Source organism: Canis aureus, chromosome 26 (genome assembly GCF_053574225.1).
Source record: "Canis aureus isolate CA01 chromosome 26, VMU_Caureus_v.1.0, whole genome shotgun sequence".
Classification (NCBI taxonomy): Eukaryota; Metazoa; Chordata; class Mammalia; order Carnivora; family Canidae; genus Canis; species Canis aureus.
The window spans coordinates 27,046,190-27,065,882 of record NC_135636.1 but is presented as its reverse complement, the minus strand read 5'-3'; the positions used below and the strand labels follow the sequence as shown (position 1 = coordinate 27,065,882).

Below are 19,693 nucleotides of genomic sequence, written 5' to 3'. Positions count from 1 at the left end.
AGATAAACAAATTATGTCATATCCATACGATAGAATACTTGGAAATAAAAAGGAATGAACTATGGATACATATAACACCATGGATGAATCTCAAAATACTTATGCTGAATAGAAAAAGATGGGGGGAAAAGCATACTGTATTTATACAAAAACCTAGGAAATGCAAACTAATCTACAGTGACAAAGTAGATGGGTGGTTTCTTGGGGATGGTTAGAGGCTGGAGGGCAGAATTACACAGGACATGAGAAATCTTGGGTTGATGGGTATGTTTGCTATCTTGATTGTGATGTTTCATCACAATTGTGATGTACCACAGTTACATTATATATATACACACACACACACACACACACACACAGAGATGTACAGTTCTTTTAAATGGCGGCTATGGTAGTTGTTGGAGGAACACATTTGGGAGTGTGCTTCAGCTGAATTAACACTCTAGCACATACCTGCCATGGGACTCCCAGCAGGCTACTTCAAAGACAGGGTAGGTACCTCAGTTACCTCCTCTGTAAAAGGGGGCTAATAACAGAAAATGCCTTAGGCGATCATATTCAAGAGAGAATGGGCTAATACATGGAAATGCAACAGTTGTCTGAACACTCAAAGTATTCCATGAATGGCACCAGCACCCTTCTCACTGCAAATGAGGAAATTGAGGCATGGAATTGGAAGAGGTGGGGTTACAATAGGCAACTTGTTCGTTTGCTTTGTATCCCTACTGTGGGAATTGTTCTTTCCACCCATTCCTAGTGATTCGAGCGGGTCTAAAACTCACAGTACCCAATATCCTTGGAGTATGCAGCCTGTAACAGAACGGTCTTCCTGGATAAATGACTGGTCCAAGGTGTGCAGTCATCCAAACTGGGTCCATCAGAAAACTTTTCTGGGATTTACCTGTATTAAATATACTGAAGTAGAGAAGGAGAGGTCTTTTTCCTTTAGGCTTTCCAAGCTGGCTAACCTAAGCCTGGAGTGATCTGTGACATGCCCTCATCACTTCCCTCACAGGGAAGATTTTTGACAGTGGAACAGAATGGGCAGAGAAAAGCAGTGGAGAAAGGGAGAATCCTAGGCTACCCCTTGAGCCCCTGGATCTATCTAGGCCTGAAATCAAACACTCCTTTCCTCAATGACTTATGAACCAATCAATTTCCCTTGGGACATAAGCTAGTTTGACCTATGTTTCTATTTGAAGGATTCTTAGATGACAGAGAGATGAAATAAGTTGGCAGTAAAATACTGGAGCTGGGATTCTAAAACCAGGTCTCACTGCTACCAAAGCTCACACCTGACTGCCCTTTCCTACTCATGGAGTGGGGCAGATGCCTGTGATTCAGGATGGAAGGACTGAGCAGATGGAGCTTTGACGGAAACCCATCAGCTCCACCCATCTGGGGAAGTTGTCTCACCTCAGGCTTTTAACCCTTGCAAGAGATTCCAAAGACATGACAACAGGACAATGGCATATTTATTTACAATTGGACCAAAAAAAGGCATACAGGCATCTTTTAATTAAAAATAATAATGATGATGATTAAAAAAGTCAGAAAAATCGATGACATCTGAACCCTTTTTGAGGAGTCCATTTCCCTACTCCCCCACCCCCCAAAAGAGAATCTCTTAGGGAAAAAAATCCGAGATTTGGATGAACAAAAGCCTGCACTATCATTCTCCACTGCTTGGGTTCCCTTTTCTCCAACCTGATTCTTGGTGGACACTGCCTGGAGCTATGGAGTCGCTGTGAGGAAGGTCGAGAAGTTCACTGGTTTGATTGGTGGAATTGGTAGGGGCAGCTGGAGGAATCTGGAATCGGGGTGCAGGGTGTTGAGGGGGTGGGATGTGTTCCTAGCATCCTGAGCTTTGTCTTGTGGTGGGAGTCCCAAAGGGCCGAAGCAAGGGTGAGTGGCTGTTACTTAAGCCTTAATACCAGGGTGGGTCTGGTCTCTTGCAACTTAAGAACAAATGTTTTGACATGCATGGGGTACGCAGGGAGTTAAGTGCTGACACAGGAGCCAGGCCTGCCAGGTTAGCAACCTCTAACTCAGCTCCTTGCCTATTCCTGGGAATGGGGGACAGAGTGACAGAACTGACCTTCCCTCTTCCTTCCCACAAGCAGTTTTCTGGATGTCCCCCAAAGGAGGCAAGAATCAGATGGGAGGTGGAGGTGGAGGCAGAGGGGGTGGAGCTGGCTAAAAGAGCTGGGTACGAGCGCTGAGGTTGGGGATATCAGGGAGAGAATGCCTCTCCCCAGCCACCTAAAGGAGGGCATGGGGCGGGGGGCGGGGGGGGCCTCCTGGCCTTGTTCTGCCCAGGAAGTGGGAGAGAAGAGGGCCCGCCACCAGCAGACTTTGCAAAGAGCAGCAACCCCCCAAGGAAAGTACTGGGGAGTAATCCTGAGGGGGTGAGGACCCTCATTCCAGAAAGACATGTGGATGCTTGGCTTGACTGTAAATACTCAGCCCTGGATCCAGGGTTTCTTGGCACGAATAGTTCACTGCAAGTCTCTTCTCTAGCAAACTCCCACTGCTCCGAGCAGGGGTGAGTCTCGCTGTCCTGGGGGCACTTGGCCCCAAGTACTTCCAGGGGATTTTCCTTGGTTGATCTGGAGGCCTGGCTGGAAGCCCTGCCTTGGGCAGCCCTGGGAGGAGGCTGGAGGAGAGAGGAATGAGGGACTGGGCTGGTAGAGGCTGGTTGGCACGGAGGATGTGCGTCCAGGCTAGAGCTGTGCTCCGTTGCAGCATCAACGACGAGGAGGGGCCATGAGAGGCTTAGAAACCTCATCGAAGCCCTAGAAGGCCAGGCATTTCATCTTCCAGTTAATCGTGGGGTGGCCAACAGCCTGAGGAACTGAGGTGGAGACAGTGACCAAAACCCAGTGTCATGGTGATTTATCCATCCTGGATCCATATGTTAAAAAACTAAGGAGAAAACCCCCAACCAAAAAAATAAACCTGAATAAACAGGTCTGAGAATTCCTGCTGGAGGGAACTTTCTTAGCACGGAGGAAAAAACAACCCACAAAAAACTCATCCCCCACAGAACTAGAATAAAATGATGAAGAAAAGTCCGAGATTTATCTACAGGCCTTCCCGCCCCCCACGCAGCCCCAGGATCCAGGAACACTGTCAGGAGTTACATTCCCAAGGAGCAGGAGTTATTTTATTTGCGTGCCTGCAGTTCCCCACGCAGAGTGGCTTCCTGTCCGTGGATGGAGTGGGCCTGGCCATGGTCCACCCCATCAGTCTATTTTCACAGCAGCGTAGATCTTGCGGACAAACATGTAGGCTGCATAGAAGCCGATGGTGCCCGTGAGAAGCCAGAAGGACAGGACCATGAGGGCCGTGTAGCCAAAGTACAGGAGGGAGGGAATGAACTCCACGATGTCCAGCTAGGGCACAAGCAGAGAGAGAAGAGAGGGGTGGACACTTAGTGCCAGTCTACCACAGCCAACTGGGGGCCCCCAACCTTCTCACTGATCCTGTGGGACAGCTGAAGCCTGGCAAGGGGAAGGGGCTCGCTCCAGGTGGGCAGTGAGGGGCAGGCAGGGCTCAGAGCCATGGCGAGCCTTTGTCAGCACCAGGGCCCTCATAACCACCGTGGTAGACTATTAACCCCACTCACAGATGGGGCACAGAGGGGTCTGGTGCCACCCACAGTACAGAGCTAGGAAGCAGAAGGACGTGGGCCTCAGACCTGGGGCTGGAGGGGTGGGGGTCCACTGCCCAATTCCACTGACCCAGGCCACTTCCTGTGGGGGACGAAGGGGCACGAGTCATCCCGGAGCATCCTGGGTGCTCCCTGGGAGACAAAAGGAGACTTCAGGGGCCAGGGCCAGAATGTCTTAGACAGGAATGGCCACAGCTATGTCACTTCTTCACCCTCCACAGTCCCCAGAACAGCACAGCGACATTCCTGGATGGCTGAAGCAGCTGCCAGGAGTGGAGGGAGGAGACAGGCATACAAGGGCCCCAGCTTAAAAGAGCAGAGAGCCAACAAAGCCAGCCTATGGTCCTCACCTCCTGACAACGCTTCTGCCACTACTGTCAACATCTCCCAGGGATTTAATCTTGGAGCACACTGGACTCCTCTGTAGAGTCAGTGGCCTGGCAGAGATGTCAGGACCTGTGTGGTGGCTGTATTTGCTGGTATCAAGACCTGCTTGGCACACCGGGGTTGGAGTGGGGACAGTGCCAGGGCTCGTGAGCAGACGCATGGTCACAAATGTCAGGAACTCAGAAGAAATCAACAAAGACCTTCTCCCCAAGGCCAAATATCCTCAAACTTAGGGGATGAAGGCCATTTTTTGTAGGCTCAATCTTCCCGTTTCACAAGCTTTCTCATGGCTGGAGAGGGCAAGAGGGAGGCAGGGGACATCGCAGTGGTAAAGCCAGTGATTAAGACCAGGAAGGAAACGAGGTAAAAAGGCACGGCTGGAATGGCCCTCAGAATTCAGACAGGCCAAGGCTGTCATTTTATAGACAGACTCTGGGACTAGGGGTGGTCATTAGAACAGAGAAGACTGGGGCCCAGGGAGGAAGAACAGGAGGTCGTGAGATGACCCTGGGGGCAGTCTAGGAGGCCATGCAGCTCGGTTTTGTTTGCCCAACACTGTCCCTTGTCTTCTATCTTCCTGGGTTTTGGAGTTACCCGCTCCTTATTCCGTGGTTCTGCTGGGGCTGTCAGTTTTAATACAACACTGAAGCTAGTCGATCAGAGTGCACCATCTCACTGGACCTGAGGAACAGTGAGATGAGCCTCTTCCCTGGGATTGGTGACTTGACAGTAGAGAAAACATGTTCTTTTGGCTCTAGGGCAGTGAAGCTGAAAAAAGAACTAAGGCTGCCACTGGCATCTTTCCACTTGGAGGCAAGATCCTGCGTACAGACGAAAGCCAAGAAAACACGCAGAGCTGAGGCGGGGATGCAGAGCCTCAACAACATTTGAAGTGCTGGGTCTAACCATGCCTGAAGCTAGACTTTTCCAGGTATACCAGTGAATACGTTCTCTTTTTGCTTAAGTCAGCTGGAATTCAGTTTTAATCACTTTCTGCTTGAGTTCTGATGAATGTCGGCTTTAGGGGAGGGAAGTTAGATTTGTTCTGGATGACTATGGCCTAAAGACAAAAGTTACAGGGTGGTAGATTTCAGTGTGAATCAAGGAAGACCTTGATAATGACAGGAGATAGCCAGAGAGACTGAAGATACCAGGAGGGAGTGTCTTTTGTCACTGGATGTGGCAGAGCAGGGGTCAGCAAATTTTTTCTTAAAGGGCCAGATCATGGGGATCCCTGGGTGGCGCAGTGGTTTGGCGCCTGCCTTTGGCCCAGGGCGCGATCCTGGAGACCTGGGATCGAATCCCACATCAGGCTCCCGGTGCATGGAGCCTGCTTCTCCCTCTGCCTGTGTCTCTGCCTCTCTCTCTCTCTCTCTCTCTCTCTCTCTCTCTGTGACTATCATAAATAAATAAAATTAAAAAAAAAAAAAAAAAAAAAAAAGGGCCAGATCATACAGTTTAGGTTTCGCAGGCCATGTGGCCTCTGTCACAACTACTCTACGCTGCCACTATAGTGTGAAAGCAGCCATAGACAATATGTAAATGAATGAGCATGCCTGTGTTCCAAGAAAACTTATTTATAGAAATAGGCCCACCGGCACATAGTTTGCTGACCCCTGAGCTCCATGAGAAAGAGGAGCACGGTCAGCCAACTGGAAGCAGGGTGGAGCACCACTGATGATCCACGCAGTCCTTTCTGACTGACGATTTTGTGAAAGGGCATTCTAAGTTTCAACCACTGACCTCTGACTCTGGTTTGGGAATATACCCTGGTTGCACGCAGAGGACTGCCTGTTTTTGGGTTCTGGAGACCTGAAGCACAGCGGGTGAGCCTGTCTCTAGTGGCAGCCTTGGAAGTGAAGAGTCCACCACAGTGAGCCTACACCCCTCCAGTGGCCCATCTGGCTTATGTGTCACGCATGAACCTACCACAACTATCGTGGTGAGTGGGCTCTGTATTCTTACTCAAGCCACCCTTGGGGGCAGTGAGCTCTGTGGGTGTACCTGAGTTCCTAAATTTGGGCACTAAAGCCCATTTCAGCATTTTCTGCTTATATCTTTATTAGCTCCTTCTCATCTACTTTCTGTATTCTTTCGTATTACTGCTTTTTTTCCCCCCTAGCTTGAGGTAAGTACCACCTTCTCAGCCTCTCTTATTTCTTATGAGTAGCAATGCAAGGTGAGAGATTTCGTATAAGTTCTGCTTTGGCTGTATCTCACAGGTTTTGCATGTAATATTCTGTCACTTATCCTAAAGGCTTTTGTCTCACAAACACACAGGACATAAATTCTCTCTGTCCTAAAAAGATGCATTTCCTACAACAGAATGTCTTTTGGTCCTACTCTTGGTAGGAGAGACTCACACTCGGGCTTTTCCCCAGCACCCTCCTCTCCACCAACCTGCCCTGAATGGGATGGGGGCTTCCTCACACAGGGCAGTACCTTGTTAACAAAATAAAAGATGGCATAGACGAGGACATAGAATGCAGATCCCCCGGAGACTAGGAAATTCCTCCACCACCAGCGGTAATCCTGAAAAGGAAACAGAGCAGAGTCATTATCTCCAGGTGTAGAATCTTCCCCAAGTTTCATGGTTGCCTGAGGACCTAAAGACCTTAGGCAAGAACAGTCATATTTGGGGTGATGGGAATGTTTTATATCTATATCTATAACCATAGTGGTTACACAACTGTATGCATTTCTAAAAACTCATTGAAGGGACGCCTGGGTGGCTCAGTGGTTTAGCATTTGCCTTCAGCTCAGGGTGTGATCCTGGAGTCCTGGGATCAAGTTCCACATTGGGCTCCCTCCCTACAGGGAGCCTGCTTTTCCTTCTGCCTATGTTTCTGCCTCTCTCTGTCTCTCATGAATAAATAAAATCTTAAAAAAACAAAACAAACAAACAAAAAACAACTCACTGAAGACTAAAAAGGGTGAGCTTTACTGTTCATAGATGAGATCTCAAAAAAAAAAAAAAAAAAAATCACCAAAGACCACAGCAAAAGAAAGTAATAACATTTCTTGAGCAAACGGTGCCTGCCAAGTGCCAGGCACCATTCTAGCGCTATACGTGAATCAGCTTATTCACTCCTTGTAGCAGCCCCGAGTTAGGTACTATCACTGCCCTGTCACACAATGAGGGAAGAAAGGTGCAGACAGGTTAAGCAATTGCCCAACCAGAGATATTAACGGAGGAGTCAGGGCTTCAGCCCAGGGCTTCTGTCCCAGAGCCCTTGTCAAAGGGCTCTGCCAAGAGCTGATCCCCAGAGGGAAGGAAGGTCACCTAAAGTGCGCCAATTACTAGAGAAACCACTACTGGAGTGGACTCCACTGACATACCTACTGACCTTTTCTCATGTCACCATGACTATTACACGTGACTATGCTGTGAGGTAGGGATCATGAACACCAGTCTACAGCTGAATAAATGGAGGCTCAGTGAAGTACTTTCCCAAGACTTCATCGCAGGAGGGGAGCCCACATGGGAAACCCAGACAGCTTCATTGACCCATTCAATGCTGGACCAACTGTCCTCACCCCCAACTCCTGGCCCCATTCCCCTCACCTCTGCACATAGCTGGAAGTACACCATGACGATGCTGATTTGTGAACACGACACCACCAGGATGATGAAGACAAGGAACAGGAAGCCAAAAAGGTAATAGAACTGATTCTCCCAGATTGCCTGTGGACACATCACAGCTGACCTTCAGCTAGCCTGCCTCCCCCCGGTGACCCCTTCCCTTGGCATAGGCTGCCTGTTCTCAGAAAGCCATCCCTCAGTTATGTGTGGCACACCACCTGCCACCAGGGCAAGAATGGAGACACCCTCATGATACTACTGGGGCCTGTGGGCCTGGCATGTGGCTCTGACTGGCCTTTCCTTCCTAGAGCAGAGGGTGAGCCAGGCTGTTCTTAGGGAGGGGCTGAGGCATGGCTGACCCTACAATGAGTGGGCCCCTGCCTGAACTCAACAGCTTGTGGGAAAATAATGAATCCCACTCCAATCAAAATCACACAGCAGCCACCACCACTTAGGGGCAGCCTGCTGCAGGCCAGGCATGGTGCCACATGCTTTATGTGCATCTCCAAACGTAAGCCATTTACGGATGAGGAAGTCAAGGCTTAGAGAGGCTGGTGATTGGCCCGGGGTCACACAGAGTAAGGTGGCCTCCGGGGGTGGGGAGCAGCCAACCTGTCCTCTGACCCTTTTCCTAGGCAGAGCTAGACTACTCCAGAGCAGTAGCTGCTTGTCCAGTACAGACTTGGTGCAGGGGACCAAGTTCAGTCAGCTAGGTGCAGATGGCTCTGAGGAGCCCTTCTGCCAACTTCAACCTTGGCTTGGCTATTAACATTATCCTCATGATAGCCGCTATTTAACAAGTACTGCCTGAATGCCAAGCATGTGCCTTTTACAGTCTCACTCCAGCCTCACAGTGATCCTGAGAATTAGGAATCATTCCCCACACTTTCCTGAGAGTTCTGAGTAGCAGGTCAAGATGAGTGGGGAACTGGAACTCCAAGCAGAGGCCATGATATTACCAATGGTGGAGCCTGGCTGCAACATTATTGAAGTAGCTCCTATTTCCTGAGCACTTCCCACATACCAGACCCCCCACACATGGCCTATCTCATGTATCCTTCCAAGCCATTCTGAGGGGTGGGCGTGTTAGCCCTATCTCGGCATGAAGAGTGTGGACCCCGACAGGTGAAGGGGCCTGTCTGAAATCTCAAGGGCAGTAAAAGGCAGAGCACATAAATGGAGGGACTAGGGACCAGGCAGGCTAGTAGGGGGAAGGCAGCAGGCTATGTGTGGAGGGATGGGGAAGCACCCCCACCAAGCCCCTGGGGCTGACCCAGCTCTGGGGAGAAGTGCTACTCACACTGAAGATGAAGAAAAGCTCGATGAACATGGCACCGAAGGGCAGGATCCCAGCCATAAGAATGCTGCAGCAGAAGGTGAGGGTTAACACTACTGGGGGACCCAGACTCCTCCCAGGTAGTATAAGGAACTGTGCTCACACAGCTGTGGTGGTTCTAGTTCCCTGGCATGCTTTCATACCATTATAGCCTCCTGAGAGGGTGGCAAGGTGGGCATCGTTCTCTGCATTTTATAGATGGGGAAGCTGAGGTATAGAGAGCTGGGGTGAGTTGCCTAGATCCAAGTGATGGTCTTAATCTGTCTCACCTGCAATTTTCTACCCCTCCCTTCCCTGTCCTGGTTCCTAGGCCAATACCAGGTCTGGCTGGAGTGAAGTTAACCTGGTGTGAAGTTAATTTTCATAAAATCTATGAGAGCACCCTGGAGCTGCAGAACATGTCACAATATCCCTCAGGGAGGGTACCCATTCCACGTCCTCCTAAGGAAAGGCTCATGGCAGTGTCGGCCTTGCCCCCACCAGAAACTCACCCAACAAATCGGTTCATGTACCATCGCTGTTCAGGGATCTGCCGGGGAATCTGGTTGGTGCGCACAGGGTTGTCATATGGCTGCTTGCGGAAGCCGAAGTAGTAGCCCAGGTAGACGAGGGGCAGGGAGATTCCAAACCACATGCACAGCAGGGCCACCATCGTGGGAAAAGGCACCTGCGGGCACAGCACCGTGAGGCCCCACAAGGCACTGATGCCTGGGGCCAGGGATAGTGCAGGAGGAAGGGAGACCCAGTGAGTCCCCTGGAAGGAGGGTCACCATAGTGGGGAAGGTCCTGCAGACATGCCGCCCACAAGGCTCCTGGCCAGAACCTCTGGGGGCTGATGCAGCCCCAGGGAAAAGCAGAGGGCAGATGGAGGACCATTTGGGCTGTGAAGTGAAGAAGAAACCACAGCATCCCAGAGGAGCTTGTCATCCAGGGAGGGATTGGGGAAAGAACAAAGAAGGACTGAAAACAAGAGGGGAAGATGAGGCCAGAATGAAGGAGAATTATGTGGTATATGACCTGGAGACAAAAGGGAAAAGACCAAGTGCACAAATTGTGTCTTCCCAATTTTGTTAAAATAAAAAACCACAAATATACTATGAAGTAAAAAAAGCAGGTAATAAAACTGTATGTATAGGACTCCATTTTAACAAAAACATCTCAATCCTTGTATTTTATGTGCCTACGAGGGCTGTGCCCAAAAATTAATAGTAGTTCCTCCGATGGCATGTAGGGGTTAGAACTTATTTTTCATTTCTTTAATCTATCCTATACAGTACTACATTTTTTCAAGAATTATGCAAACTGGAAGAAGCAAATTAACATGTGCAAAGTGTTTTTAGGACAATACTTATTCCAATGTAAGCACAATACAAATGCTTGCTATTTCGTGATAATTTTAAAGTTACATCATTCTATTTTAAATATAGCTAAAAAGACTGCAAAAAACATATACTAAAAATTACATCAACTTCTCTGTACTTTCCAACATTTCCACAATGAGTGTTTATCATAAGTGGTTGGTAACTGGGAGGAAAATGTTGAAAGAGAGAAGGAACAAAGGTATAAAAGAGGAAGTGAGAGGAAGAGCATGACTCTGTCTTTCCTGAAGGTGGCTTCCCAACTGCTGCAAAAGAGCCAGTCCTCTGGCTCCCTGGACTCTGCTTCACCTGACAACCTTAATAAATGGGCAACTGCAGGTGAGGGAGGCAGTTCTATCCGCTACAACTGGGCTGGCAAATGCCTGCCCCACCTCCACTGCAGCCCTGCTCTGGGATCTAAGCCCCCTGTCCCCACCCCCACTCAGTGAGTCCTGGGCAGCTGCTAGCAGTGACTGCGGCTGGCAGGATCCCTGTGCCAAGGGGCAGGGCAAGGAAGAGGAGAGCCTGGTTTGGGATCCTGACCTAATAAACTCACCCGAGGCAGCTTTCCCTTGGCTGAGGCACAGGGAGATTCCCCAGCTGGCCCCCGGACTGTGGAAGTCTCCCTTTAGAGAAGTGAGCTTTGGCCAGCTGTCTGCAAGAGCCCATATGAAGGCCAGGGCCAGAGCAGAGGCCATAGGATGGGCAGGGAGGGGGAAACCCTGGGTAGTCCTCAGACCCTAGGGCTGGGAACAGAACTCTGGGGATTCAGAAAAGGGAAGAGAACAGTGGGAAGTGACCTGCTGGGGTGGGTCGGAACACAGCTGGCCCCCCCCTTACTTACTGCTCCTGATGAGTGCTTTCCCCAGATGAAGCAATTCAAAACAAAGCAGATGCCAAAGACCACACCAGGGTAGAGTGTTGCCGTCTGGAAGCAAAAGAGACCAGGCTGGGAAGCTGCAACAAGGGAGCTCCCAGCTGTTCCCGTGGGACCCCCAGACTTGAGGCTCTCAACCCTCTTTGTCCTTTAGGTCCCAGCACTCCAGGATCATTACTTCCAGAAAGCATGCCCTGAACTGTCTGTTCCTTGCCCTCATCCTAGTCTGTGAGTAGGGACAGTTACCTGGTTGATGTCTGCTTACCCCCAGAGACTGTAAGCTCCTTGGGAAGAGTGTTTCCCCCCCGTTCACTGATGTACACCCCGCATTTAGAACACAGTAACTGCTCTCAACAACCATTTGTTGAACAGGAATGAATGAGTAAAAGTTCTACAAAACGTGTGTGTGGGCCTCAACCCAAACTGCCTAGAGAGGTGGGTGAGCTTTAATTGAGGCTTCAGGGTGGCAGGTGTTGGTCCCCACACACACCAGCTCACCTCATCCTCACTATGGGCCTGGATGGAAAGGGCCTTTTAAAGAAGAGGACACTGGGACCCAGCAATGTTAAATATACACCCCAACTTCATACAGGAAAGGGTGGATTGGAGGTTCAAAACCAAGCAGTCTGACTCCAGAGGCCAAGCCCCTACCCCATATTCCATCCTGTCACCATCTCTTGGGCTGGGGCCCAGGCACTTGGAACCAAAGCCCCAGATCTACAGGAGCCTCCTTCACTGCTGTGGCTGCCTCAGCATCCGGGAGGGCCCCTGACCACAATGCCCGAGGCCCCCTGCAATCTGGCACTCAACCTCCAATGCCAATTTCACCTTTGACTCAGAGCCACTACCCCACACCTGGTAACTGGTCATTGCCCCTTCATGTCGCCGCTGTCCCTGGGCTGTCATGTAGGCAGAGTTATCAACATCTCAGGGTATCTGCCACCTGAGTATTAATGTTGGGCCAAGGGCCTTACACGCAGTCTCTTTCTGTCCACATAACAACCCTGAGAGCAGGTGCAACCATCCCCTACAGGAGAGATGGGGAAACTGAAACAGAACAGAGCCAGGGTGGGGATCTAGGAGATTCCAGAGCTCCAGGCCACCCTGCCAGCTGCTTCTTTCCATCTGAAACCCTCCTCTTCAAGGCCTGGCTCAAACGTCATTTCCTCTCTGAATATTCCTGCTTTACTTTGCTGTATAGGAAGGCATTCCTGTCTGCCCTCCTGGCCAAAGTTAGACTGGGCACTGTGCTACACACCGGGAGTGAGAACAGGAAGAAAGTTCCAGTGAAGCCGACAGACTCATAAGTGGAGAACCACTTTCACAGCACTACCTGTAGGCATGAGGCCCCTGCCTGGGCTCCCTGGGAGTCAGACTGGGGAAAGAAGGGGCAAGGCTTCTAGAGGGTGACACTGGAGCTGAGACCTACAGTACGAGGTGAGGGGAGTAAGGGAGCGGTGTGCCTGGCACAGGCTAGAAGGGGATAGGAGTGGTGGGGTACCCGCATCGCTGCAGGCCACGGCACGTGCCCACCTGTGGACGGAGGCACAGCACCAGGGAAAAGGTGCCAGGGATGCCTAGGACAGTCAAGGGTCTAGGCAAGACCTGGGCAAGAGTTCCAGAGCCAGAGCTGGAGCTGGGAGGGAATTCAGGGACTATTTGACAGGAAAGCCCTCAGCACTTGTTGTCTGAGAAGAGGTCGGCCGAAGGGAGCAGGAGGTAAGGAAGCAACCCAGCTCTCTGGCCTGAGGGTCTGGGTGAATGATGCAGGGAACAGGTGTAGGGCAGAGAAGTGGGAGTCTGGTGTGGGGTTGGCGGAGGGAAGATCTGGGGCTACCTGTGGGAGGCCTCCCAGGGAAGAGTTGTGCTGGGGGGACATTGGAACTGGGTTCCACAGCTCTGTAGCTGTACCACAGCCTGAGAAAAATGCCCGAGGCATCAACAATTCAGGGCCTTTCTCTGATCCTTCCAGAAGTCACCTTCACAGCTCTCTATAGTGAGGACTCTGTGCCAGGGGTGTGGCGACCAGACCAGAGACAGCCTGGTTTTCCTAGGGCTTTCAAGAGAGGGGGAATGGTTTTAGCACATCAGGACCACAGGCTTCTCTGAGTCTGGCACAGGGGTTTCTTGGGGTCTGAGGGGCCTCGTTTGTCTGGGAGAGCGGCACAGGCTCCCTGGGAGGTGGGGTCAAGTCCCAGGCATCTGCCAGTGTCTAGTCTTTGCTGCTGCCCCAAACTCTCTTGACTACCAGGAGGACAGAGCAGGGCACGGACTGTCCTCCCTGAAGAGAAAACAGAGGTACCAAAGTCTGGAACATGGGCTGAGAGCAACATGGGCCTGGCCTCTTCTGCCCCTGGCAGGCAGTTCTCTCTACTCTGGGTAGGGTGTCCTCCCAGCAGCCCAGCTACCAGTTTGGGGCCTTAAACTTTGACACAGAGGGTTGCTGCCTAAATCTTGTTATTCTGAATCCTCTATCTCTTCTCTTGTTTGAGCAATCAGACAACGTAGGCTAAAAATCACCTATATTCAATCTGCTCCTCTCACGGATGTAGCAGCAGAGGCCTTCAGAAGTCCCAAGATGCCTGTGTGAGAGCCCAGTGTTCCCTACCCTGGGGCGTGTGCTCCCCCACTCTATCACACTGCTACTCTGGTGCTAACCCCCACCACAGACTGCCTATACTGCTGAGGAGCCCAGGAAGAAGCTTCTCAGCTCCACACCAACACTGGCAGGAAGTTAGCACACTTACACAGAAGGCTCCTTTCTTCCACCGATGGCCTTTCAGAGTGCGGTACAGACGGCCAGCAGAAAATCCACCAAACACCCTGTGGGGAAATCGCAGGGGTCCACACCAAGGGGATTTGTTAGCCGGAGGGCAGGCAGCCTGGGCCAGCCCCGGAGTCCATTCAGACACACCTACCCCATGAACATGAAGAGGAAGCAGGCTGTGGTCATGAGAGCTCCCCGGCTGGAGGGCGACAGCATCCCGAGCATGGCCACGACTGTGGGGGAGTAGGAAGGAAGAGAGACAATCAGGGTCCCTGGCCCCAGCCCCCAGGGCAGATGAGGCTTCCTTCTCCCCTGGCCCTCCTGACAGCAAACTCCCCTGCTCTTTACAGGAGAAGACGGGTCTTAGCTGAGCTCACTACTGCCGAGCACCAGCTGGCCACATCTGCACCACCGCTTCCGGCCCGCAGAGCACTTGCGACCAGTCAGGCACTGAGCTGAGACCACTACAAATACCTGCTCACTCTGTCTGCCTTATCAGCCCTGTGAGGCAGAGCTTGGTTACCCATTTCTCAAATGAGAAAAATGAGGTTCGCAGAGTTTAAGTAACTTGTCCAAAGTCACAAAGCTTAGCGGCATGAGGCTGAGATAAAAACTTAGGCAGATCAACTGCTAAGAGATTAGGTCTTAAACGTTCTCATCACAAGAAAAAAAAATTATGTAACTATGTGTGGTGATGTTAACTAAATTACTGTGATCATTTCATGATATATACATATAGCATATATATGCTATATACCTTAAACTTATGCAGTGTTATGTCAATTAAAAACTAGTAAAAATGGTTAAAAAAAAATTTAGGTAGACTGATTTCCCCTCCCAATCCTGGTGCTGACTTGCTGAGTCACTGAATACCTGACCACAGCTTTGCAGATGGAGTGGACATAGTAGGTGATCAATAGTACTTGCTGGAGAGCTCTGAGGGGCACCAAACCACCAAGGCCTGGTGCTGAGAGGACCCAGCCATCCTGCTGGCAAGGAAGACTGTCTTGCCCAGTGATGCCAACATGTCTCATTCTGCAGTCGGGGAGGCCACCCCTCTCTCAGACTCATCAGGCCTGTGCTGCTCTGGTGACAGGACCCCATGCCCAGCCCTCCCAGGCCCACTCACAGATGACGATGAGGATCATACAGAAGAGCTGAATGCCTGAGCCCAGGAGGGAGCTGAGGATCATGGGATACTGCGGGGGCCTGAAGACATCACCATGCACCAGCTTCCACCCAGACTCTTCCATGGTGTCTTCCTGCAGCAAAGGGTCAGGAGTGAGGCTGCTTCCTGGGGTCCAGAGGAGACAGCTCCTGCATAGACCAGCCCCAAGGACCCACGCCCCGACTAGGGCTGAGGGTCCCTCAGGTGTCAACCAGCCACTGCCCTGACAGGAGTGTAAGCAACATGAGACAGTGCTTCCCAGAGAATTATCACATGGAAAAGGAAGGCACAAAAATGAGGCTTACAGCTACTTAAGAGGCAAACCTCCTCCCCAAATTCCACGAGCCTGGTGCACAGAAAAATAATGTAAACATCAACACACTGAAATGTTAATTGTGAGAGTTTCTGAGTGGTAAGATTCAGAAGCAACTTTTTAACTGATTATAAAAGTAATATGTGCTTTTATGTAATAAAAAAGTGAAAAAAATTATGGCATTTGGCATGATATTCAAATGAACAAAAGGCAATAAATGTTTATAATAGAAAATTGTTTAAAAATCTGGAAATACTGAACAAAAGATCTAAAACTCGTAAGTAAACATTCAAAAATTAAAAAAAAAAAAACAAAAGACATAGAAAAGACAGTAATTTATACCCCTGGCATTTATTTATTTATTTTTTACCCCTGGCATTTAACGATACCAATGTTTTGATGCACTTCCTTTAACCCTTTGTGTATGTGCATATGTATATATAATCTTTAAATACTAAAATTGGAACCAGAGTGTTTTTACTGCATACTTTGTTATTTTTCAAATGATGTTTGATCAAGAGCATTTCCTCATTTCTAATAAGTACTCTTTGCAATTGGTATTTTAATGTCTGTACAATTTCCATTGCACAACTCTACTGTAACATCCATTATTATGGAATACCAGGCTACATTCAGTTTATTTAAAATATAAATAAAGTTGTAAGAAATATTTCTGGAGTCCTTGTGGTTTTGATGTTTTCCTTTGAAAATTCCAGAAGAATTACTGGGTCAAAGCAAGTTAACTATTTGACAGTTCATGGTATGTACAGCCAATTCATAACTTTTCAGAAAACTACCACTTTACACTTGCATGGGTGGCATGTGCAGGGCCTTAGCTCACATAAACCTTGCTGACAATGAGTACTATATGAAAACACACTTGGATTGATTTGAAGGTCCAAAATTGTCTTCTCATAATTGTTTGAATCTGTCCTTTGGGAGGGGAGGGTGGTTATCCCTGAGATAAAAATGGTTTTTCACATGTTTATTAGCCATGTATAGTTCTTAGTCAGTAAATTTTTTGTTCATTCTCAAATTAGAGATTTGGGGGCTTTTTAAAACCAGCTCTCTTAACTACAACCTTTTTCAAGTTTGTTATAAGTAATCTCTGGCACTTTTCTGTTTTAGCTATATATTCTGACATGCAGAACAGTTTTTAGATTTTTTTTTTTAAGTAGTCCCCATACCTAATATAGGGCTTCAACTCACGACCCAGAGATTAAGAGATGCAGGCTCCATGACTGAGCCAACAGGTGCCCCTAGTTTTCAAATTTTTAATGTATTCATTAAGTTTTCTTCTTGTGATTTCTGCTACTGCTTTTATGTTTAGAACAACAGTTATCTCTATCATTTTGGGTCATTAAACATTTTTTTTTCCTTTTCAAACTACTCTATGAAACACACATACATCACCAACATCATCACCACCACCACAACCACCCTGTCCCCCAGTCTGGTAGCCCAGAACTCTACTGCTAGTCTGCCCTCCCTCCCCAAGTCCATTCCTCCCCAGCCAAGACCTCGTACAATGTCATCCTCCTTGTTATAGTTGGCAATGTCCTTCCGGAGGGTCCGAATGATGATCATGCTCAGGATGCCTGAAAAAGACGGGTGGGGAGGAAGAGGCGTTAGCACTGCTGGTGCAGTCTCCTGGGCTACATGCCCTCCTGGGCTTGGAGTTTTGCTGGGGGATGGCTGGCGTGCATGGCTTCCTCCAGTGGGAACTGGCTGTGCAGCTGCTTTGGGACTTCTGCTGAACAGAGCTCCACCCCAGCTATCCAGAGAGGGGCACACGGAGGGTCACTCCTCTGGTAGGGGAAGGAAAGAGCCACTGGGATGCATACGGATAGCCAAAGGACATGTCGTTTTTTATTCCAGGGAGAATAGCACCACAGCGGCTCGGTGTCTGGGCCCCCCTGACGTCTGCAGCCTCACATCCACCCAAGGCTTACCTTGCTGCCCCTGCTTGCTTGCTACTTTTGTCATCAGTTCACAGCCTCCATACCTCCACTGGGGCTGTTTCCTGTTCCCTTTGCCTGCAATGCCCCACTCTGCCCTAACTCCCACTCCTACTTCAAGACTTATCCCAGGCATCTTTGCCTTCAACAACCCCCAATGGTTCAGAGGCCCCCCCCCATGTGTACCTCCACATCAATCTGTTTCCTCTCCAGGCAGCACAGCATAGTGGTTAAGACAATGGGTTGTATGACCTCAGCTAACTTAAAGCTCGTAGATCTTGACGGATTAACAGGTCTGTAAAGTACTTATTAACATAGTGGCTGGGCCCTCAGTAAACATTTAATAAAAAGTGGCTAGTATTATCTTTACTTCCCATCTGATACTGAAATGATTGGTTTCACTCCACCTCTGTCCATGACCCTCCCCTTGGCTTGCAAGCCAGCTTCTCCCCAAGCTTGTCCCACTGCAGGGCCATGGCCCTGGCTGGACTAGTCTTTCCTTGGGTCTCTGAATGGTGGCTCCTCCTCACTCACAGAGGTCTTCTTTAAAGCAGCCTTCATCCTTTCTCAATGGCTGTGTATCTGGTCACCCTGTTCATCTGCTCCTTTGCACTTATCACTATCTGGACTCAACCACTTCTTTGCTTTTTTCTCTCTCCCACCACCAGAACAGACTTTGTGAGGGCACAGACTGGGCTGGGTTTGCTCAACACCATATCCCTAGGATGTGGCATAGCACTTGTATGGGATAGTTAACAACGAAATCTTGTTTAATGAATTGGTGAAGGTGTCCATGAAGAGATATATCCATCTTTCCCTAGGGAGCTCCTCAAAGTAGAGACTGAATCTTATTCACCTTTGCATGCCTGATGCCTAGTACAAGAGCCTTGATGTCTGATTTTGACCTATACTCGGCCCCAAGAGCACTCTAGAAGTCCCCCTTGAGTCATATGATACCTCAGACCTTCATCCCTCACCCTCTTGTCCACTCCCCCTCCCATCCCATCAATCTCTCACCTGACAGGAAGAAGACCACCACAACAGAGTTAATGATAGAAAACCAGTGAATCTGCACATCACTCATGGTCAGATAAGTATCCCAGCGAGATGCCCATTTGATGTCACTTTCCTGGAGTGGAGGGAGGGAAAGTGGGAAAGCAGCACTTAAGAGTCAGGATTCTTCCTAGACAGCTCCTGCCAGACCAGAACTCCCCTCCCCTGCCATGGGCTCCAGCCCCTTCTCACCTCCCAGTGTACAGAGTAGGTGAAGTACAGTTGGTTCTCCTTGGTGGGATCAATTTCTTGGGGCGAGGAGTTGGTACCCTCAGGCAGAGTGCATGAACTCTTCTCATCTGCTTTGATGTCTGTGAGAGACAGAGACTCAGCATGCTCCTGTGGGGGCCAGTGCCTCTACCCAAAGGCTGTTTGGCGGTGGGGGTGGGTGCCCTCAGAGGCCTGCTGCTGGAACCCAGGGTCTGAGTATAGGCAACACAGTTGTAGAACTTCCTCCCCAGAGCCCTGACCATCCTAAGAGCCTTTGGAGCTGCTGGGTGTGCAAGGGGGTCTGAGTCCCACATTTAATCAATCTCTCTTTGCTCAATTCAAACATTCATATATTCACTCAATCAGCTCCACTGAGGAAAAACCACCACCGACTCATGCTATCATGAGTTTACTCATTCATGCAGTCCCCAAAGTCCTGGCATTTCAGCAATTCAATCACTCAGATGCTTCTTTCTTCATTTATTCATCCTGTTACCTGTTCATCCATTCAACCAACAACCATATAATGTGCACCTACTATGTGCCCAGTACTGTGCTGGAGAGAAAATGGTGAGAAAAGGAGACGGAGTCTCTAAATTCGAGGAAATAGTTGAAGGGAGAGATGATGTCAAAATCATCAGGCAATAAACATAAAGCTGTGTTCATGACATTCATCAGACAGAGAGCAGTATACTGCTCTGAAAGCACAAGACCTATGTCTTATTATGAGATTTCTGGGTATGATTTTGTTTGAAAACTAGGGGCAGTCCCGGTGGCTTAGTGGTTTAGTGCCGCCTTCAGCCCAGGGCATGATCTTGAAAACCCAAGATCGAGTCCCGCATTGGGCTCCCTGCATGGAGCCTGCTTCTCCCTCTGCCTGTGTCTCTGCCTCTCTCTCTCTTTCTAAAATAGATAAATAAAAAACCTTAAAAAACAAAACAAAACAAAACAACACAAAACAAAACAAAACTAGGTTCCATAGCTTTAAAAAAAAAGGCCAGAAACCCACC

General features: G+C 49.4%; 1 protein-coding gene and 1 long non-coding RNA gene across 3 annotated transcripts in view; one reads left to right on the top strand and one right to left on the bottom strand.

Moving 5' to 3' along the window:
- Positions 1-1,457: 1,457 nt before the first annotated feature.
- Positions 1,458-19,693, bottom strand: part of TM9SF4 (transmembrane 9 superfamily member 4) — a 52,081-nt gene continuing 33,845 nt past the window's right edge. For both annotated transcript variants that reach the window (XM_077872675.1, XM_077872674.1), the window contains 12 exons: positions 18,666-18,784; positions 18,438-18,549; positions 16,990-17,060; positions 15,111-15,243; positions 14,133-14,214; positions 13,962-14,037; positions 11,182-11,265; positions 9,471-9,646; positions 8,944-9,007; positions 7,626-7,745; positions 6,503-6,592; positions 1,458-3,395 (listed from right to left, as the gene is read on the bottom strand). In XM_077872675.1, coding sequence (XP_077728801.1) covers positions 3,246-3,395; positions 6,503-6,592; positions 7,626-7,745; positions 8,944-9,007; positions 9,471-9,646; positions 11,182-11,265; positions 13,962-14,037; positions 14,133-14,214; positions 15,111-15,243; positions 16,990-17,060; positions 18,438-18,549; positions 18,666-18,784 — 1,277 coding nt within the window. In that variant the 3' untranslated portion in view covers positions 1,458-3,245. The remainder of the gene's footprint in view (positions 3,396-6,502; positions 6,593-7,625; positions 7,746-8,943; positions 9,008-9,470; positions 9,647-11,181; positions 11,266-13,961; positions 14,038-14,132; positions 14,215-15,110; positions 15,244-16,989; positions 17,061-18,437; positions 18,550-18,665; positions 18,785-19,693) is intronic.
- Positions 4,655-9,624, top strand: LOC144298172 (uncharacterized). The gene is made up of 2 exons (XR_013365144.1): positions 4,655-4,991; positions 5,844-9,624. It is a non-coding gene; the product is annotated as an uncharacterized LOC144298172 (long non-coding RNA).